Consider the following 21127-nt stretch of genomic DNA (forward strand, 5'->3'; position numbering starts at 1 on the left):
AACTCCGAGGCTGATAACCTTCTTCAGAAGTTTTCAATTGGTCAATTTTGACGAATTATAGTTCATAAATCGTCATTTTTCGTAATATCACGAGCAAATTCCCATTTTTTTCCTGATCTGAAGAATGGGTCGGACAAAAACGCTACGCTCAGGCTTCCCTCTCAACATCTGCTTGGAGATGAATTTCAGCATGTCCTTGTGGGTACGAGAGCGGGGAACGAGAATAGAGGTGAAAGGTCAGACGATATTTCTGCTAAAAACTTGATCAGCGTCGGCGAGCGCAGAAAAATGGATATATTTGGCGATTTACCGGAACCAAGTGAGCATGAACAGGGATTATTTCATTCTAGTTAACGTCTCTATTATTTTGCACAAAGGGGTTTGGGTATAAGCGGTATATTTTGACCACGAAGGCGCAGAAATGTAAAGGTGGGAGGGGGGCGATTGCGACGTCGACTACCCATAATAAATATAGTAGTGTAGTGTAGTGTAACATGACACAGTCGGCGTATTATCAGTTTCGGGTTAGCTATGCCAATTTTCCCCCATTTTCTGCATTGAAAACCAATGTACCATCTTCAGGCTAGCTGTGGCCAAGGACTAGGAGAATGCTTCGTCAACCAGGTTTTATATATAAAACCTCCATGGTTTCGTTTGCTATGTATGTATGTGACGAAAAAAGTCTTTGTTATGATCAAGGAGGTTTGACTTCCTTCAATGGTATCGATCAGGGAACGAACCTGCAACTTTCCACATACAAAGCTACCAGTAAAACCTCAAGGCTGCAGAAAGATGCGTTTTTTGCTCTCAATTAGAGTTTGTCGTCTTTTTTTTCCCACAGATGCAGATAAAGAGACTGAAGTGGAAGTTAATCCAGAAACCTCCATTTCGGAGAAAAAAGTGGAAGTTTCCTTATTTGATGACCTTCCAGCAGAGTCAACCCCAACTTGTGCAGAGGTCAAGCCGGTCAGCAATGGGTCAAAGGTCGATGACCCTGAGCTCAGAGGTCAGAAGAGGAAAGCAGAAGAAGATGACTGTCAGGCACAGAAGGTTACAAAAGGTATAGTTGTTGTGTCAGCTATCCTGCCATAAAGTCACATTGAATTACATATTGTCATATAGAATGTCATATTTTCATATATTCATGTCATGTTGGCTTAATCGTAAGGGTGTTGAAAGCCTTGAGTCGAACCCAGGGACCTGGGTTTGAATCCCCTGACATGCCACCGATGTTGTGCCCTTGGGAAAGGCACTTTACACGACTTTCCTCACTTCACTGATCAAAGTGGAAATGGGTATCTACTAGTAGGACATCCCTCAGATAGGATCGATGTTAGAAGAATCACCCTGTGGAGAGTGACAGTCACTGTAACATCGGTGGAATAAAGCACTCAATTGTGTGCAAAGAGTCTTTGACAGTAACTTACTAGTACCAACCTGATGAAACCATTCACAGATGTAAAGGATAAAGTTTTCGTTAGAATTTTTTCTGAGTCACATTAACTTTTTCATTTATCAATTATCTTGTCCCCTGCAGGCCTGTCCAGTCTTGTTGGCTACGCTGCTGGGAGGAAAGGGGAGAGAGAAGAGATGCAGGACGCTCATGTCATCATCGACGACTTCACGGAACAGTTCTCATGCCTCTCTCCGAAAATGTGAGGACTCATATCCATCCATTTGACAGTGTACCAATTTCTTTGTTTCAATATTTGGTCTTGAATGTGTATGAGGGAACCTCATAGATCAGTCATCAAAGCTCTGCACATAAAACAACCCAACTTCTTGAGAAGAGTACGGTAACCCAGTTTATGCTTGGAAAAATTGGAGACACTGGACCATGCCTTCTCTCCCATCACTTGATGGCCAGTATTTTGATAGCTACACGACCAGGGTTTCGTTATGTGGTTGAAGAGTAAGCAGAAACAGACAGACATTTAGAGCTAGACTGTAGCTAAACTGTTTTTTCCCCATGTTAGATCTAGGTTAGCGTACTATGGTGTGTATGATGGGCATGGTGGAAAGAGAGCATCATTTTACACAGCTGACAACTTACACAAGAACATTGCTGACAAGTTTCCAAAAGGTAAGACTCTTTTCTCATCTGATGAACATTAGGAGAACATTGATATCTATTTCCTTTGAGAAGTTTTTGATGATGATGAGTAGCTTTATAAAGTCAGGCATTCTACCTTCACATTAAAGCTGTAAACCCTTCTGTTTGTGTCTTAAGATTCTTCTCTGCTATATTACTATATAGTATAATTGTTGAAAAGTAAGGAAATTGTCCATTTTGATCTGTTAAGTCCTACTTCTACCTGTTATAGCTGAATCTTGCAATGGCAGAGTTTTAAAAAGTTCTCATGTCTATAAATGATAAGCTGAGGTTTTTTCTAGTCATAGTTTATTTGCTGATGCCTTAGGTTGGATGGTATTCACTTTGTGTGAAAATGTCTGTTGCTTGACTGTATATAATTATAAACTGCACACATCATGTTGTCGTGCAGACTCTAGAAAAATTACAATTGAACTTTAAGAAACTTTGTTATTATCTTTCAGGAGATGTTCTGAACATGGAGAAGGAAATTAAGAAATGTTTAATTGAAGCCTTTAAGAAAACAGACGAGGAGTTCCTGAAGGAAGCTTCACAACAGTAAGTTTGTCTTACAATCTTCAAACTATCGCTGAAGAATAGAGTTGCATGCAGTTGTGCTTGGATCAAGATAAGATTTATGTTACCGTTTGACACCCAATTCCCTATTGGTAACGGAGTTAGGGATCAGTGAGAAGGTTGCATTTCTGTGTAGTGATCTAGGATATTAGAGTGGAGTTTTTTTTCCCACAACCAAACTGCCAACATTTTGGGAGTCCTCCTCTGATCTTCCTCAGGGCAATGATGACTGAAGCTAGTTCTTGCCATTAGGTGGTGTTGGGGCAAGAAAATCCCAAACAGCGGTAATTAGCTCAAGTCATCATAGCCCTGTGGATGGTATCAGAGAGACTACCAAATGTAGGCAGAAAACATGGTTTGGGATGAGGAAAGCTCCAAAGTCCTAGGATCTCCCAACTGACATTGTTCACAGAGCCTATTTTCAATACAGCTTTATTTCATATCCTAATCTCTTTGTCTTTGTTCCTGCAGCAAGCCAGTGTGGAAGGATGGTACCACGGCTGTCTGCATACTGGTGGTGGATGATGTCATGTACATAGCAAACTTGGGAGACAGCAAGGTACATACAATGAGTAACTGAATGTGTTTTTTTTTCCTTTTTTAAAAGCTTTGTGAATTGTGATGGCAAAAAAAAATGTATTGCTTCATCTGCCATCAATGGGAGCATCCACATGCAACTCACTGTTATTAGTTAGTCAATTATTATTGTGCCAAAAAACTCTCTTAAAGTGGAAAGATTGAAGTCATATTGATTCTCTTGTATTAAGGCAATATTGTGTAGAAGAAAAGAGGACGGGTCTCTCACTGGAGTTCCTCTAACTAAGGACCATTCTCCTGTTCAGTACGAGGAACGGCAGAGGATACAGAAGGCTGGTGGCTCTGTCAGGTATTCTGGTGATTATGTAATAAGTTAGAATATCTGAAAGTAGCTCAATCCCGCTATAGCTTAAAGCTTAAAATAATGTTCCATCTTAGAGAGAGCTAAGATCCTTTTCAGTGACTTGCAAGTTGTGTTAGCTACAACAGCCCAGGAACTCTGGGGTCTCTAGTCATGAAATTGCCAACAACAAGAAGAATATGCTTTCTATATTTTCTAGAAAGCAGAAATAAAACTTCAACGCCGGAGCATTCTCTTACAAGCTACTGTAGGTTGTAAGAGAAAGCTAATGCAGTACTGTAACAGTAACTACTTTAAATCAGAGTGATATCCTATGTACTATACCACCCTGTCTCTCTGCCCTTGTGAAGACAAAAGGCTAAGGGGTCTCATTGTGCAGGGAAGGTCGGGTGTTGGGGGTCTTGGAAGTGTCGCGGTCCATCGGCGATGGTCAGTACAAGCGCTGCGGGGTCATCAACACACCGGACGTCAAGAGGTGCCAGCTGACGGAAAACGACAGGTGAGGAGAGCTAAAAGTAGTGTGTATGTGTGTGTGTGAGTGTGTGTGTACATGTGTGTATGTATGTGTGTGTTTGTGTGTGTGTGTGTGTGTGTGTGTGTGTGTGTGTGTGTGTGTGTGTGTGTGTGTGTGTGTGCGTGTGTGTGTGTGTGTGTATGTGCAATATACGTTTTTTTGGGATGCTGGATATATGTGTGACCTGGTGGAATTATGTTACTATACATTGTACCGTTATTATATCCAAGGTCAAGCTGTGTTCCTCCCATGTTCCCCCTTACGCCAGGTTCCTGTTGTTAGCCTGTGACGGTCTGTGGAAGGCATTCTCTGTAGCCGAGGCCATCCAGTTTGTGTCAGAGGTACTGCAGGTAGGTCTTGTCCTACTGAGGTAGGGATTGCTGGGATTCTAGCTATTAGTACATACAACCTGGAATTCATCTTATTCTTAGCCCAAGTACCATCATATTTATTTTACTGAGGCTCAGAGAGTATGGGAGTCCTGATAAACTGAATAGTATGGCACCCATGCTATTCTATGCTGACTCCAGCCTACTCCTTTGGTCACATCCTCACAGAATATTCTAGAATAGGATGGATTTCAGGCTAGAAAAAAAAACACATTAAGTTGGCAGTTTCCCGAAAGAAATTTGCAGTTTAGCTCTAGATCACAACATTCATCCCAGTTTAGATACTGTTTTTTTGTGAAAATGTATTTTCTTTGGGCATAGCCATGCAATGCTCCTATGAATCAATTGAACTGTTAAACATTAAAGTAAAACATCGCTATTGTTTCAGTCTTTGAAAGATTCTTTGATCACATATGTTTGAAAGTTCACCATCTTTATCTGTCTTCACCAGGATGAGACCATCTCTGCTACAGAGTTCCACAGTGCAGAAGAAGTGAGGTTTGACACGGCCTGCAGTAAACTGGCATCAGAAGCTGTGCTGAGGGGAAGTTCTGATAATGTCACTGTGCTCCTAGTGTCTGTTAAGAAGTCTTGACATTGCATCTCGTGTAGATGAGGATACTTAGAACTAAGAAAAGTTCTGCAATATCACTGTTCTCCATGTTTCTGTCAGGACGTCTTGACATTAGAATTGTTTACATACTGTGAAGGTTTTTACTATGATCTGCATTGAGGAAGTGTTCTGACAATGTCACTGTATTCTTAGTGTCTGTCAAGCTGTCTTAACATCACAGCTTGCGTACAATGTATACATGTACATGTAGTTAAGGGTTCAAAAGACTGGGCTTTTGTTACCTTTGAAAGGAAAGTATGTATTGAGGCATTATTAGGGGCAGTTCTGACAATGTCAATGTCTATCAAATATTGACATTCAGTGTTATGGGAACAAGGACACAAAGAGGGTCTTGGGACAACAAAAAAACACCTTTAACTTAAGAATTCTTAGGACAGATAGCAATTGCCCAGGCAACGTGCCCTCCATACAGTTCATCATCATTGAGCAACTACAGCGCAGTCAAACACAATTCCAGACTGGCTAGTACGTACATGTATGTTAGTGATTGCCTCTGAACTCAGGTCACCCTCTGTGTCCAATATAGCAACTGAATACAAATCTGTACAATAATAAAAACCTGTACAATGATAAAAACAGATACAATGGGACCATCATAACAGAAATTGTTCAGATCAGGACCAATGAAACACGCGAAGGGGAACCAAAAACCAGCAATAAGAAAAGTACATGTATTGTCTTCTTACTACATTTTGTCAGCTTGATTCTACATAAGCTAAATGTAAAGGTTTAGGGAATAGTGGAGATAGAAGAAGATTATCCTCGATATTAAAAGCCTCCACTTGATATGAAATCCATGTACTAGTATTAATAGCAATAGTATATTCTCTACTTCAAACTGTAGGTAAATGTCTGTGTCTGTGTAGAATACTTATAGTCTAACTGAACTCACTTGATCAGTTGCAAATGTAGGCTGTATATATGCTGCAGTTTTAGTAAAAATTGCAAGGTGGTGCTATTTGCTCTTGCAGTCACTTACAATTCGGATAACGTGTTATACTGATAGTGTAAAGTAAAGAATAATCAAAGTGCATAGATTCGTAGACATGTACAATAGTGCAATGATAGCCAATAGTAGTAGTACTGTAGTAGTTTACACAGTAGCCCTGTGTATGTGCTTTTATTAGTTTGATGATCAACAATAGCCATCTGGAAACATTCACATGAGCGCCTACCTCCCTTCTTACTGCCGTCGTCAATGTTCCTGACAAACGGAAAAAGCTAAATCGACTTGTTTGATCTATTGAACCAAGATATTGTTATCCTTGAAACGTGCATCCTATAGATATTGCGACGTGTGTCTGTTGTACTTTTCCAAGTGAGGGCATACATTTCTAACAGTCCCTGTTAGACTATTTGAAGTGTTTTATCCAGATATGTAACGTCTAGATAGTGCCCATATTCTTCCAAATAAACACCCTTCAACTAGATTTTTTCTTTGTGTTTCTATAAAGCTTGAATTTACAATGGTTCTGTAAAGCAGAAGAACGAAAGACGTTATCTCCAAAAATTATTACTTTTCAAACTTGCAGCACTAAAAAAAACCATCCAGCGCTTCCCTTTATGCAAAATATCGACTCTCATAACATCCTTGACACCTTTCAAGGCCTTGCTGCCTGGCACCCTAATCAGGCTTCCGACTTCCTCTCTGTGTGCTTATAAGGCGAGCTCAAACTTTCTCTTATTTATTGTTCGGGATGGCGACCAAAGGACTAGTCATCCTGTTTTGCCTGCTGTCTTACGGTAATCTTTTTTCATGACATATTGCCCTGTATGTCCATTGTGTTTCTATTTTTTACTGGGCTACCAATGAATGTGATGTATTGTACCTTCGTCGAAAGTTTCATTTGTATCTGCTGAATGTTGTTACGTACCTCGCTTCAGGGCTCAACAATAACGCCCCATATTTGCATCATAACTGGAGAAGTCATGGGTGGATCTTTATGATATTTTTCTTTCTTTTAAGTTTATAGCCATTTTAGAAACTTTACATTTGCTTAACTATGTATCTAGCACCCAGGGGCTTGAATACGCCAGTACGATAAAGATATGAAAATTTCCCCACTTCAAATACCTGAATGGTAAAGAGACATTATTTTATATTCCTTACAGCCTTTTCTAAACCAACTCTAACTAATCATACAGCCTCCTACATTTATACAAATAACAAGAAGGGAGAGGCATTCGAAAGTACTAGATTTTTAAATGAATATGTATATGATTGTTAATATGCGACCTGTGTTTAGCCCAGTGGGGCAAAACAATGTACAAATACTAACCCACCTCTCACTGGACCCGTTGCACGCCAACGGCGTCGCTGCGTCCTAAACTGGATTTGTATTACCCTTGACTTTATGATGGGAATATCATTAAAAATGTACAAGTATGAACGAAAAGACAACAAAACACACAAAGCTTAAAAACATTCGTTGTTTGTCGATGAATCCCGTTGAGTGCTCTGTCAATTCGATCGACCGCAGCCACGCCACCAGCGTGCGACGGGTCCAGTGATAGGGGGCTTAAATGTCTTCTCCTTCATGAACTCCTACCCTAGCCGCGGCCCAGCGGTGGCGCAGTGACGGCCGCTGCGGACCGAACTACCCCGCCCCTGACGCCAACCCGGGGGAATGCAACCCTAACGCCGTGGACCACTGCTGCTCGGAGTGGGGATGGTGCGGCCGGGAGACCACTCACTGTATCTGCTCCAGATGCGTGGACTACTCACTGACAGGTACCTGTCAGAGTATATTCATCCCCATTAGGTTACTTTAAAGTTTAGACTAACTTTCAAACATTTAGGACGGCAGCTGGTTATGTGTAGACAGTGGACTACATTGACTGTCAGGATACTTTAAATAAGTAACCATACATTTACATTTATTTTTTTCAATGTCAAGTTTAAGTTACCTTTCAAACACTTACGACAAAGGCTGGGTATACGAGTATTACATCGAAAGACCTGTCACACCAGGTATTTGTGCAACTAGCTCTACACGTTATTTAATGTGACCAAAATGAACCGAACACGAGACAATCCTTTATCATACTGTACTTAGCAAAAGTACTATTTTTACTTTCACGTACATCAAGGAGGTTATGTGGACCTCCTTTTACCCTCCTTGAGCCGTACGCGTACATATTAAGTGCAATTTGACACTCTTCTCTTGATATCTGCACTTTTGAAGTGTTTCTATGTCGGCGTGTATGTTCTGATATCTGTTTATCACTCTTTAGCGGGTGGTAGCTCCTCTGGAGGCTCCACTTCTCTGGTCACCTCAGGATCCTGTCCCCGGATCGTGACGAAGTCGGAGTGGGGCTCCCGGGCAACCAACTGGAACGTCATGCTCAATCTGCCGGTCCCGAAGGCAAGTACCCCGGGAGCCCAGACTAGCACCGGGTCGCTAGCGATTTCCTTCAGCGGCCCATGAACCGTCAGCCCGCCCGATCTTAATCAACGCTCCGGGGAGTGGACCGCGCCCCTTTACTTGGTAAGTTAAGGGCCGGTCAACTCTCGGGCTAGAACTCCTCCGGTGCGCTAATTACAGTATCGGCGGGCTTGGAGCTCTGGGCCGCCGAAGGAATTGGCTAGAAAGAACCAGCTAAAAGGAACCGGCTAAAAGGCCCGATAAACAGAAGGCAAGAAGTTCCTTCTTAAAGACTAGTACATATACTGTATGTCCAAGCAGATGTACGGTTAAGTGCAAATCTCCAAACAGATGTTAGGTCGAAAGTCGTAGCGTTTACTGATGTTTTTTTTTTCTTAAAGCACTATACTCCAAATGTTGGATATTATTATTTATCTAGGACGCTGAGAAAGTTAGACGGTCCCCAAAATCGATATTTATCAATAACTGATAGGTACAAAATTAGAATTTACTCTCAGGCATAACAGACCACATCCGCCTTCTTATCTCGAAGAACACGATAAACAGTGCTAGACACACTGTTTTTTTTCCATAGTCAAATTTGGTCGAATATCATTGACAACCTGTCGTCATGACAACATGACGTCATCACCCCTGCAGGTTGTGATCCACCACTCCGCAGGCGCCACCTGCAGCACCCAGTCCACCTGTTCTGCGCAGGTGCGGAACATACAGAGCTACCACATGGACGGCAGAGGTGAGCGGACTACGGAAAGGCAAAATGTTATTACCTTCGTCAAGAAGGTTATATTTTAATGCTTGTCTGTGTGTGTATCTGTTAGTGAACACGATAAGTCGAGAACGCCTGGATGGATTGTTGTCGTATTTGGTGTGTTGGTGTGTATGTGGGAAATCTGAAGATGATTATATTTTGGGCGAAGTACATTGCATAATTGACGAGAAAAGTGTAGAGAGGACGTCAAATTAAGAAATGGAGGCTGTCGATAACAGCGCTGTCAATAAGGATGCATTGATCATTCTTTTCTTGTGTTTGTGTGTGTGTGGGGGGGGGGGTCTTACGGACATGCGATGTTCACCCTCAATGTGTCCCTGGACATCAGTCAATGGCGCTTTCCCTTCTATATATGTAGGCTACAGCGACATCGGCTACAACTTCCTGGTCGGTAACGATGGCAACGTGTACGAGGGGCGCGGCTGGGACCGGAGAGGTGCGCATGCGCTGAACGTGAACTCCGAGTCCATCGGGATCTGCTTCATGGGAGACTTCACCGGGCAGAAGCCGACCGCCGCCGCCATCGCCGCCGCCAAGAGCCTCATCTCCTGCGGGGTGTCCCTGGTACGTTCAGCAGTTACATGCCAGGGTTGTCCAGCTAGCCGTAGGCTATTACTAAGTAGCCTCTACCAGTCTCCGCGGGTCGCTGGGAAAATAGTAGAAATTGGCCAAATAGAGTCGATTGTATGAAGGGAGTCGGCTACGGAGAGAGGGTCCAATAGGCAACCCTAGACTGGGAATGTTATCCTCCATGGCCAAAGTCCCCCGGAAAATGTTCTCTCTATTTCCGACGCGGTTAGTCTGGTAGAGACTAATTACTAAGGGCGAACCCATGTGCAACCATGGGACTGTAGGTTTTGAACCACTCACACCGGGACGGACCCCTACTCTTTTCGATGAGTGCGGTGGGTTCTTTAACGTGCTCGGATTGGAAATGGGATCGTAGCATTATCAAGAGTTGTGAATAGATGCTCATTGTTGTTTTTCTATCCACTGACTTTTTCTGATAAGAGGAAACATTCAGAATTTTGTTGTTGTTGTTGTTGTTTGTATCCTGTAGGGAAAGATCAGGTCGGCCTACTCTCTGTACGGCCATCGTGACGTCGGCTCCACAGCCTGTCCTGGGAACCTGCTCTATGATGACGTCAAGAGCTGGGGACGATACGTAAGGAACAGACCAATGGGAGTCGTGGGATGGGGGTGAATTTGCTAGAGGTCTCTTCGTTTGTTTTATATCTGTTTCTTTGTTTGTTTCTTGCAACAAAACTGTAAATGATGCACATTTTCGTTTTTTCCAGGTTGGCTGAGGACAGTCTACTGCCACGAAGGGATATTTGGAATGCAAAATATGATTTCAAAATAAATCAAATCAAGAAAAATCAAATGTATTGTGACTTGTGGTTCAGTGGACATAGACATAATGTAAATGTGTGAACACAATGTCTGTTACTTTAAACATTTATATTACCATCAAAGCTCATTTGTATGTTTTCAAATCAGCTAATATCTTCTCTCACATTTCAAGAATCTGCCCTTCCTCATTTAGTTAGAGAACCCATCGTCTTCTTTTCTTTTAACGTACGCTGCGACCATCGCACCTCAGACAGGCCGTCTGGATGTCAGAATCCTTCCCTTCGCGACCATCCCATCGTGCGCGAGCTTCCGAAGCTCATGAAGGTTCGCTCTGGCAAGTTTACACGTTTTTCCACCAACGTCAAACGTCCCATGCCACTTTGTGGCTTCCAATGTCATTTTCTTCTCGCCGACGTCTCCAGAATCACAGAAGTCTTTCACCTGCTTGTTTTTTTTTTTAAAGTCTTGTAGCTCGTCTTGAAAGTCCTGACCTTGTTGTTCTATTTTGTCTTTGAGAATGCCGACGAAGCGATCGTACATCATGTAATCCGCGGCCGCGAATGTGCGGTGGTTTCCCCGCTGTTTGTCGCTGAGCTGCAGCGGGTCGTGCAGCTGACAGCAGGTTTTGTTAGTGTATAAAATGTCTCTGGTGTCCCAGCACATCTGGCGCTTTAGCACCACTAGCGACTCGTCCAGGTACTCCAGGATGAGGATGACCTTGAAATCCGAGGCAATGCGGTCAACGAACTTCTTCGTCCGTTTGAGATCTTCCGAGAGACCAATGGAGTAGCCGAAGTTGTATGCCTAGGATAGAAATATACTGACTTGAATCATTTTAATGCCAGGGGGAAGCAAGATCAGTGGACACACGATAAATTACATATTTACTTCTTTTAGCCATTATTTTTTTATCCTACAATGTTAGGATATTTTACATTGGTAGAGCGATACCTATATGCAGTTGCCTTTTCTTTAAGGCCCCTACTTTTTTGTTTCAATAAGATTTGGTGAAATATTCTTCATTGCTTATGATATCATTAACAGGATATTTGCTTATTTTTACAAATGGTTTTTACGTTTGCTCTGGACTATCCTCCTAAGTCCTTTTGTGGGTAGATCTTATATTTCCAACTTATCTAGACCACAAGGAAATACTGTATTATATTCATGGTGAATATGGTATATCCTGACCTGCAAATTCTTGGTGAAAGAGTACGGTTTCCTCTTCATCCTCTGTGAATGGAGTTTCCTCTCCCAGGAGTAGGGATCGTCCAGAAAGGTCTGGATGGGTCCCTTAGCGGGGAGGTTGTACAGTTGCTGCAGGCCGTACGCGGAGAAGCACGACTGGAGGTGGTTTAGGGGATGCCGTAAGATCCCCAGGTATACCTGGAAGGAGTTTTATTGTGCATGTTTGCGTTTATTTATGATGATATCAAACATTACCAAATCTGAGAAGTGCAGCTGGTAGGTCGCTGATACCCACAGAATTGCAAACAGTACAGTGACACAGTTAAAACCTACGAAAAACGGAGACAACATTAATAAGAGCACATTACGTCAATGTTACAGATTAGAACATGCAAGTTTGTACATGTAGCTATAGTAAAGGCTTGTCATATTTCCTCAGATCCTACAAATGTAATCGCGGGGCATTTTCTGATTTACTCTGCTTTTCTACTCTTAAAGTTTGTACAATACGTGTAAATTGATAATTCCTGAACTGTTACATACCATGTTGTTTGGGAAGAAGTATTGGAACACGTCCGGTCTGTAGACCGCTCTGTCCACGATAACGTCATGCTCCAAACCGGGTTTTAGCGGAAGATAGTTCCCGGGCCTGGCGGAGGGATACATGCCGAAGAAAGGCAAAACATTATCTCGTGTTTCTCACAACCCAGAAAGTAGTCCGACAAATGTATCCTTTTGAGGAATTTATTTCTAATCTTGTAATAATTTTCTTTTATACAAACGTCACTAAAATTGAAGCATTTTATATATCAGAATATTATAACATCCCAAAAGTTGTTGCCATGGCTGAGGTACTGAATAGCCATCCCCACCTGTAGGTACATAGTTACCCGGATTTTTTTTTTAAATTTGGAAGCCTTCAGCCGTGTACTAGAAATTGGGAATATCAAATCAACTTTAAAGTTTACACTGTCAATTGTTTTGAATCAACATTTCTATTCTATGAACCGCGTGAAATGCATCTTTTCAGCATTATGGTGTTTATCGCCATAATCTTATCGAGATATTTTACCGGCAATGAAAATTCGATTTAAAGGTTACCATTGTCTTTCCATATCCAAAATGAAGAGTCTTGAATAAAACACCATTGTGGGTGCATGATAGAAATGGTTGGTGGATGTCTTGCGCCCCGTTCTTACCTGATCTCGAACGGCCAGCCAAACAGGTCCCCCGTACTGGGAAGCACGACGTTCAGGTCATAGGTCACACCGAACCGGTACAAGATGGCGGCCACGGTGGTTGCGCCTGCGCGATGGGTCTTCACGAACATGAACCTGGTGACGGGCTGGGTACAGCGTTCGGAGCTATGTGGGTGTGTTTAGGCACGGATCGCAACAAAAATACATAGTATTGAATGTGATATATTATGTTTCATCAAGGCTACATTAAAAATAAACAGTCGGTGGAAATTTGATTACATAATGATTTCTTGTCCCATGATAATGAGAGTCCTTTGATCGCAAATATGGAACGAATCTAACAAACACAAAGGATGAAACAGAAATATTGTCTTAATCAAAAACTTGCATAGTTCCATGCAGTGAAAGTGACACAACCTTTGGTGACCGTGAAGATTTACCAATATTGTTGAGGAACTGCTGCATTTAATAAATTTGAAAATGCACTTGTTAAAAAACGTACAGAGGAGCTTAAGTATTATATATTTTTCTATCATAAATCCCTGGTGTCTAACCTTTTGACAGGGGTAGGAGGGACGTCATATTCATGTTCACAGTCATCTCTCTCCAGAATTACATTCTTGTCTCCATAGTTGCTCAAGATCACCATGGTAACGACTCCAGTTGCTAGGAGAACTGTGACAGAGACAATGGCCGCTCGTGACACCATATTGACATGTAATGTTACAAACAATTCGGACAGAACTGTTAAAGCGCGTAAAATGCGCTCCTTCGACATCATTGTGCTGTCGCCCAGTCAAAACACAAAAGTCGTTCGACTGGTTGGGATGGACTTAGACAATTTGGCAGGGGGGGGGGGGGCAATGTTCAGAATTACAGGATATATAAAGTAGTTCGCATTTGCATTTTGCACAACTAAACTTTACGATAGCAAACTATGTTTAGATCGTAACTACAGGCAATGCGTTTTGGTCGGTCAGATGTAGAACACTTGATCTATACAAAAACTGCCCCCTAGTTGGAATGGACTCACCCGGTTATATGGGTCCAGCCTTGTAATCAAATCAAAATGGTTACAACTTTTCGTAATTCCGGCATAGATAATTCATCATTATTGCAAGTTAGTGCATACCCAATTGGTAGGTTGCAGGTTGATACGGAGAATGCGTATATACTTGCATTGAAAAAATCTAATCTACTAACTAAAATTTGCCATGAAGTCCTGTTTCTAGAAATCCTTAATTCTGCTTCTACTTATCTAATCTCGGTGGCAAGTGGATGTCGTGGGGGACTGGTCTATTTCAAATTTGCAACTTCTCAGTCGAGGGGCCTGTTGTGGCCACTAAACGTGCTGTACACTCTCTTGGAGTCTCTCCTAATCATCATCATTGTGGTCCCCGCCAACCAGTAGCTACTTGACACTATGATTATAAAAAAGAAGCCATTTTTTCTTCAAGAATCAAGTGACAATCAATTGATATAGATATATTGTTGCCTTCAACAGAAATATCAATGTAGGTAGCAATTGACAACAGTTGTCAGTTGGCAACAGGGACCTAGCCTCGTCTGTCAGCTTCCAATATAAAGGCACCGACATTCCCGCAAGGTTACTCCGTGTCAAGGAATGCAGGTCATAGGTCAATAACCCGTTTGTCCACTTCATTCCTGACTTAAAATGGCTGCTGCAGTTTTTATGTGGATAACTGATTGTGCCCGGGAGATTCTACAGATCTCTGGGCTAACTCTTCAGTCTTTTCTCATATTCTGTGCGGTTTTTCTCCTGGCCCATGCCCTTTTGAATCGCCCCAGAAACCTGCCACCTTACCCGGAAGGATGTGTGCCTGTTCTCGGGCACCTCCTCGCCTTGGGCCGAGCGCCTCACCTCAAGCTGACGGCGTGGAGGCGGCAGTACGGGGACGTCTTCACCATCAGACTGGGAATGAGAGACGTGGTGGTTCTGAACGGCTACACTGCGGTCAAGGACGCGCTCGTGGACAGGTCCGAGCTGTTCGCGTCCAGGCCGCAAAACTACCTTCTTGATGCGATAGCGAGTGGCGGAATAGGTAAATGCTTTGATGACAAACGTAAATACATGTAACAGACAAAAGGTCATTCTATGGAAACTCGTCAGGGTGCGTTGTTGTCTTGTAACAAAAAGTCCGTGCAACATAGTTCAATAATCATTCGTCCGTGTAAACCTAAGGCATTTCATTTTTCTTACTTCATTCTCATTGTACTCATTTGGAATACTTCACTTACTCCTACGGAACAATCAGACAACAAGTAACTAAATCTCAGCATACTATCTGTTAAGAAATTATCAGTTCCTTATTATGTATCCCGGGTAAACTCTACCTATTCAACTTATATTGACTTCGTTTCATAGTATGTTTTCTGAAGAGCGGGCTAATGTACAGAAACTACTAGTAGGTTTCTGTTGCCGGCTCCTTACAGATGTTTTCTTTTTAACTGTGAAGTTGAATGGAAAGATAAATAGCAAAGGTCCGTGTCGTCGGTCAGTTCAATCATATGTAGCCTTTCTGAAAACCGTACCATTTTATCTATTGTCTCTCACCGAATGGCGAACATGTTGTACTCTTAGATCGATATCAGCAGCATGTATATTAAAGTAGATGTAAAACATGATTATGTATGAGTGTACATTATTGACTTACATGTTAAGAATAAATACTTTGTCCCTGTAGAGATAGTTGCTGCACGTTGGGGGACCGAGTTCAGACAGAGGAAGAAGTTTGCTACCACCGCCCTGAAGAACCTGGGCATGAAGGTCGGAACTGGCAGCATTGAAGAGAAGATCCGAGAGGAAGCGGACTGTCTCCGCAACAAGGTAAGATGGAACCAATAATTAACCATGCAGTTTTCAGCTCTTATATATGTTATCAAATTATTTATTCTCATTATTAAGATGTCGATAAGTTTTATCATCAATATTATAGCTGTCTTTCTCTTCTGACAGTTTTTTATTGTTTGATGTAAAGTATGCATTTAGTACCACTGTGAGGAATCATTTTCATAATTTCTTTGTGTTAAAAAAATGAACTCTAGGGTTATAACACGTCTTGCCAATACATTATAAGATCGTTTCTACCGGGAAAAACTAATTACTTTTTAGCCTGCTGTGTACATCGCGCTCCTAGCAACCGGCCCGGCAGGGAAAGATTTGTAAACACAGGCTAATCATTTTGAATGTAACGAATATTCTGTTCAGATTGCAGACTACAACGGACAGCCCTTTGACATCGCCCATGACGTCACAGGGGCGGTTTCAAACATCATTTGCTCCATGACGTTCGGGAAGCGCTACGACTACGAGGATGAAACGTTCCGAGAGCTTTTGGAGACGATTGCCACCGTATTTCGAGAACTCGGAGCGGGGCAGATCATTAGCGTTTTCCCATTGCTTCGGTTCGTTCCTGTGGGTAGGTAGAATTGCTCTAAGTTCTGTAGATATGTTGGTGGGCAATAACAATATGAATTTTGATAATACTTATGGGAATTTTTTTTCTTTTTCTTTTATTAGTCGAAATGATATAACTGCACATAAAGCACCATCCAGCAAATCAATCTTAAGACATCATAGAGTATAACATAGAGTGTTCCATTTACCAAGGTGTTTCTCTTCCCCTCCTTGTCGCGATTATATATTCTACTTGGTGCAATACATTAACATACTTAAGGAATGTCTGAAAACTTAAATATGATTTGCCTTTGCTTTGAAATATATGTCTTTTGGCCAATAGAATTATAAGATTTTCAAGACAATTTTCGGAGGCTAAATTTCCGAATATATTGACATTACTTGCCACAACGCCACCATGCGGTAAGGAGAAGTAAAGTCCATTCATGTCATGAGGAATGATCCTGAGGAGCTTGTGATACGCTCATAGCTTTTGTTGTCACAATAACTCTGCATTTATGTGTAATTGTTTCCACCCAAATTTGTCAGTAAATAGAGCCAGCGTCAATACATTGGAAGCGTTCGCCAAGGTTCAACATGTGGCCGAAGAGGAGATATCTCGCCATCGGGAGCATCTGGATCGCGAGAACCCACGAGATTTCCTCGACTTCTGTCTTCTAGAGATCGAACAGCAGGAAAAGGTGGACGGTCTGACGGAAGAAAACGTACTTCTCATGGCCCTGAACCTTTTCTTTGCGGGAACAGACACAACCGCCAACACACTGATGTGGAGTCTACTATACATGACTTTGAACGCCGACATCCAAAATAAGGTACTTGTGAGTTCTGAGCAAGTTGGCTTTGCATAACGTTTGGCCCTGTCAGAGTCCGGAGAGCTTTGCAATTTAAAAATTACGAGATATTCGGCGCTTCTCTTGCAACTTTAGAAAAGTCGACTCTGTAAATGTTACATTGGTGCAACTTCATCCAAACAGGTGCAGCGTGAGCTTGATGCCGTTGTTGGTGAGGGTCTGCCCACCCTGTCCCACCGTTCCCGGCTGCCCTACGTGAATGCCTGCCTGTTGGAGGTCATGAGGATCCGATTAATCTCACCTCTGGTACTACCCCATGCCACGACTGAGACCGTCAAAGTGCAGGGATACGTCATACCAGAAGGGACTCAGGTACCTTTGTGTTTTTAATCATAATACTGTACTTGATATGGTATTTGATATGGTATAGTGAAAACTTTGTGTACTAGTGACCACCTCTGTATTAGGACTCTACTTAAATACAGCCTTACCTGTTTGCTCGATCCAGATACAACCGAACCTGTACTCAGTCCACATGGACCCCGCCTACTGGCCTGATCCGGACCGGTTTGACCCCGAAAGGTTTCTGGACGCGGAAGGGAAGGTCATCAACAAGCCTGAGTCTTTCCTGCCTTTTGGAGGAGGTAACGCTAAAAAAGATCTCCTTTATTAGGAATGATGACTATATGTCTAATTGCTGACGTATGGTTGATCGTACTGTGTGGAACATAGACAGTTTCCGTCACGCCTAAACATGGAAACATGCCCAATCATATGCCGATTGAATGTTTCTCCATATAGTGGAATAGAATTGTGGTATCTGGATTTTCTTGGCATACATTATTGCTGATCTACACTTGATGTAGCTACAATTTATTCATCCATTTTTGTTATTTCTAGGCCGACGTGGGTGTCTTGGTGAGCAGCTGGCCAGGATGGAACTTTTCCTGTTCTTCTCGACCCTTCTGCAGTCCTTCACCTTCAAGACGCCAGAAGGCGCTCCTCCTCCAAACACGGACGGCGTCTTTGGCCTGACTTTGACCCCGCATCCGTTCCAGCTCTGTGCGATACCGCGTTAGTTTATGCTGAATTATGAATGCCAGGAGTCACTTAATGATTGAATGAAAAAAAAACTTTCGACAGTTTTACAAGGCACAATCGATGGAAATGACTACTTTGCAGTTTTACAAGACTTACATACTAAGCACGTTTTTAAGACTTTCCTATTCTATATAATACAAGCTAGAACATTACTAACTCATTAATGTAACGTTTGTCATAGTCGATGTGTTACAATATCGTCTTATCTCGTTTATTTTCCACAATCTACTAGTATATCTTTTGAAAGAAAGAAGATATTGGAGTCGAGTATCATAACAGTGTAATATACATGTCTGTTGCCTTCTATAACTGAAGTTATCTCAATGGATAAGAGGACCGAATTTATATACTGACAATTGATAGTCTTTGCATTGTAATTGTAAAACAGTACATAAGAAACTGCCTAAATGTTAAATATTCGAACCTCTGTTTCGGGACAAAATGGACAAACTCGACAAATATCTTTCCTGTTTCTATACTCAATGCGTGACTTCTAATCCTTAATTAGTTTTGTGATTTTCTTATACAATGTATCAAGTCTTGTCTAAAAGCGTCAAAATCAACAAGTTTGGAAAGTATGTCGTTAACCTTTTCTTCTGTAGTATTTGCGAGAGGGAATAAGGTATAAGGTCACCTCTCGCCTGCCTGGCAAACAACAAACAGGAAATGTCGATGAAGGTTAGACGTATAGACATGGCGGAATAAACAGGATTATGGACATATTTGTGTGAACAGCGTTTTGATCATGTGTTGTTGTCTTCAACATGAAGGTTAATGCAGGTCACATTTGATGATGTCAATTGGCAACGGCTGACTTCCGAAACTAGTGACCTCGTCTGACTTTCAATACAAAGGCCCGGATATCTCTAGAAGGTTACACCATGTCAAAGAAGGCTGGTCATAGTTGTTGGCCAATGGGTGAGTGTGTCCGGGAGATTTTGCAGATTTCTGCACCCCCCACCAGTTCTGGACAAAACGGGCAAACCCTTTGATCAACAGAAATTTTCCTGATTCTTCCTGTTTGTGTGCTAAGTTTTTGACTTCCAATTCTTAATAAGCTTTGTGATTACGTATGTCATGTCTCCTTAAAAATAAAAACGTTGGAAAAGTATGTGTTACGTTTCTGATGTCTTCAAGTTGTGGGAGGAACTAAGGTCTAAGGCAAGGTTACCTTTCTACTGCCTGACAAACAATAAATAGGATCATAGATACAGTCCAGAGCAGCATTTTCCCTCAGGTTTAATCAGGTATTCTTGTCATCAACAGGAAGGTCAATGGGGGTCAGTGATGTAACTTAGCAACAGCCAATTTCCAAAACCAGTGACCTCGTCTGACTTTCAATACAAAGGCAGTGATATCTCTAGAAGGTTACACCAGGTCAAAGAAGGCTGGTCATAGTTGTTGGCCAATGGGCGCGTCACTAACCTGGCTGCCACAGCCTTCATGTGGATTACTGAGTGTGTCCGAGAGATTTTGCAGATTTCTGGCGTCCTCAACCAGTTCTGGGCAGAACGGGTAAAATCGTTGTGCTCAGTTTGTGACTTCCAATTCTTTTTCAGCTTTGTGATTACGTATGTGAAGTCTCAGTGTTTAAAAGCGTCAAAATCAAAACGTTTGAAACGTTTGTGATAACGTTTCTCTTGCATGTCTTCAACTTGTGAGAGGAACTAACTAAAGGTCTAAGGCAATGTTATATTTCTCCTGGCAAATGACAAATAGTATTGTTATGGACACAATCCAGAGCAGCATTTTCCCCCCGTTTTGATCAGGTATTCTTTTCTTCAATAGAAAGGTTAATGCAGGTCACATTTGATGATGTCAATTGACAACGGCTGACTTCCTACAAAAGTGACCTCGTCTGACTTACAATACAATGGCACCGAAATCTCTAGTAGGTTACACCATGTCGAAGAAGGCTGGCCATAGTTGTGAGAAGAACTAAGGTCTGATGAAGGTTAGGTTTCTCCTGCCAGGTAAACAATAAATAGGATCATAGATACAGTCCAGAGCAGCATTTTCCCTCGCGTTTTAATCAGGTATTCTTGTCTTCAACAGGAAGGCCAATGGAGGTCAGATTTAATGATGTTACTTAGCAACAGCCAATTTCCAAAACTAGTGACCTCGTCTAACTTTCAATACAATGGCACCGAAATCTCTACAAGGTTACACCACGTCAGAGAATACACGTCATAGCAATTGATGGACAAAGGGTGTGTCAACGACCGGTTTTTTTTACATCACTCCATACTTAAAGTTTACAGAATTAAAATGGCAGTTGTATGGATATATCTGAGCGTGTCCGGGAGATTTTTTAGACCTCAGGTATTCTTGTCTTCAACAGGAAGGTCAATGCTGTTTATGGCGTCGTGTGGCGCAAGCGTAGAGCGTGCGGCTGTCAAACAATGGGATCCGGGATCTAATCCCAGGTTGTGCCCAGAAACATGTCAGAACTTGCGCCCCGACGTTGTGCCCTTGGGAAAGGCACTTCTCACTTCACTCAGGTGTAAATGAGTACCTAGCTCATCTAGGGTTAGGGACGTCCCTCGGATAGGACGTTAAATGGAGGTCCCGTGTTTGGGGAGAGCCACACCCCACGCACGTTAAAGAACCCACCACACCTTTCGAAAAACAGTAGGGGCATGACCCGGTGTGCGATGGTCCAAAACCTTACAGTCGGCATATAGGCTACAAAATCTTCAGCAAGTTGAAGTTGGTAGCCTCAAAAATGAAAGACAAATACAAAAGATGCAGGTGACATATAATTATGCTAGTTGGCAACAGTCCTAAACCAGTGA

The 21127-nt window shown here is 42.2% G+C and overlaps 4 protein-coding genes across 4 annotated transcripts; 3 read left to right on the forward strand and 1 right to left on the reverse strand.

The window, feature by feature from the left end:
* Positions 1-1539: 1539 nt before the first annotated feature.
* LOC136443308 (integrin-linked kinase-associated serine/threonine phosphatase 2C-like) lies at positions 1540-6533 on the forward strand. The gene is made up of 8 exons (XM_066440497.1): positions 1540-1655; positions 1977-2083; positions 2557-2650; positions 3140-3227; positions 3436-3554; positions 3946-4065; positions 4349-4430; positions 4921-6533. The coding sequence occupies exons 1-8, from the start codon at positions 1591-1593 to the stop codon at positions 5062-5064; spliced, it is 819 nt and encodes a 272-aa protein (XP_066296594.1). The 5' UTR covers positions 1540-1590; the 3' UTR covers positions 5065-6533.
* Positions 6534-6742: 209 nt separating this feature from the next.
* LOC136443310 (peptidoglycan-recognition protein SC2-like) lies at positions 6743-10645 on the forward strand. The gene is made up of 7 exons (XM_066440498.1): positions 6743-6846; positions 7658-7834; positions 8338-8468; positions 9129-9225; positions 9620-9825; positions 10322-10426; positions 10560-10645. Exons 1-7 carry the CDS (start codon positions 6801-6803, stop codon positions 10566-10568), a joined length of 771 nt encoding a protein of 256 aa, XP_066296595.1. The 5' UTR covers positions 6743-6800; the 3' UTR covers positions 10569-10645.
* Positions 10626-14354, reverse strand: LOC136443307 (galactose-3-O-sulfotransferase 2-like). The gene is made up of 5 exons (XM_066440496.1): positions 13556-14354; positions 13002-13166; positions 12346-12451; positions 11806-12000; positions 10626-11418 (listed from the first exon to the last, which is right to left on the reverse strand). The coding sequence occupies exons 1-5, from the start codon at positions 13780-13782 to the stop codon at positions 10861-10863; spliced, it is 1251 nt and encodes a 416-aa protein (XP_066296593.1). The 5' UTR covers positions 13783-14354; the 3' UTR covers positions 10626-10860.
* A 123-nt stretch (positions 14355-14477) lies between these two features.
* LOC136443424 (vitamin D(3) 25-hydroxylase-like) lies at positions 14478-19054 on the forward strand. Its single transcript, XM_066440650.1, has 7 exons — positions 14478-15064; positions 15707-15849; positions 16231-16441; positions 16969-17252; positions 17415-17603; positions 17740-17875; positions 18132-19054. Exons 1-7 carry the CDS (start codon positions 14677-14679, stop codon positions 18308-18310), a joined length of 1530 nt encoding a protein of 509 aa, XP_066296747.1. The 5' UTR covers positions 14478-14676; the 3' UTR covers positions 18311-19054.
* Positions 19055-21127: the final 2073 nt, after the last annotated feature.

Source organism: Branchiostoma lanceolatum, chromosome 10, assembly GCF_035083965.1.
Source record: "Branchiostoma lanceolatum isolate klBraLanc5 chromosome 10, klBraLanc5.hap2, whole genome shotgun sequence".
NCBI classification, from domain to species: Eukaryota; Metazoa; Chordata; class Leptocardii; order Amphioxiformes; family Branchiostomatidae; genus Branchiostoma; species Branchiostoma lanceolatum.

Excerpts from the sequence above, each read along its gene's own strand:
- LOC136443308 (XM_066440497.1), top strand. The coding sequence starts at position 1,591 with ATGCAGGACGCTCATGTCATCATCGACGACTTCACGGAACAGTTCTCA. Across the intron at positions 1,656-1,976 it reads TCATGCCTCTCTCCGAAAAT|ATCTAGGTTAGCGTACTATG; the intron begins GTGAGGACTCAT and ends TCCCCATGTTAG. Across the intron at positions 3,555-3,945 it reads AAGGCTGGTGGCTCTGTCAG|GGAAGGTCGGGTGTTGGGGG; the intron begins GTATTCTGGTGA and ends CTCATTGTGCAG.
- LOC136443310 (XM_066440498.1), top strand. The coding sequence starts at position 6,801 with ATGGCGACCAAAGGACTAGTCATCCTGTTTTGCCTGCTGTCTTACG. Across the intron at positions 6,847-7,657 it reads GTTTTGCCTGCTGTCTTACG|CCGCGGCCCAGCGGTGGCGC; the intron begins GTAATCTTTTTT and ends CTCCTACCCTAG. Across the intron at positions 7,835-8,337 it reads CGTGGACTACTCACTGACAG|CGGGTGGTAGCTCCTCTGGA; the intron begins GTACCTGTCAGA and ends ATCACTCTTTAG.
- LOC136443307 (XM_066440496.1), bottom strand. The coding sequence starts at position 13,782 with ATGATGTCGAAGGAGCGCATTTTACGCGCTTTAACAGTTCTGTCCGAA. Across the intron at positions 13,167-13,555 it reads CCTCCTACCCCTGTCAAAAG|CTCCGAACGCTGTACCCAGC; the intron begins GTTAGACACCAG and ends ACACCCACATAG. Across the intron at positions 11,419-11,805 it reads CTTTCACCAAGAATTTGCAG|GCATACAACTTCGGCTACTC; the intron begins GTCAGGATATAC and ends TTTCTATCCTAG.
- LOC136443424 (XM_066440650.1), top strand. The coding sequence starts at position 14,677 with ATGGCTGCTGCAGTTTTTATGTGGATAACTGATTGTGCCCGGGAGATT. Across the intron at positions 15,850-16,230 it reads CGGACTGTCTCCGCAACAAG|ATTGCAGACTACAACGGACA; the intron begins GTAAGATGGAAC and ends TATTCTGTTCAG. Across the intron at positions 17,876-18,131 it reads TTTCCTGCCTTTTGGAGGAG|GCCGACGTGGGTGTCTTGGT; the intron begins GTAACGCTAAAA and ends TGTTATTTCTAG.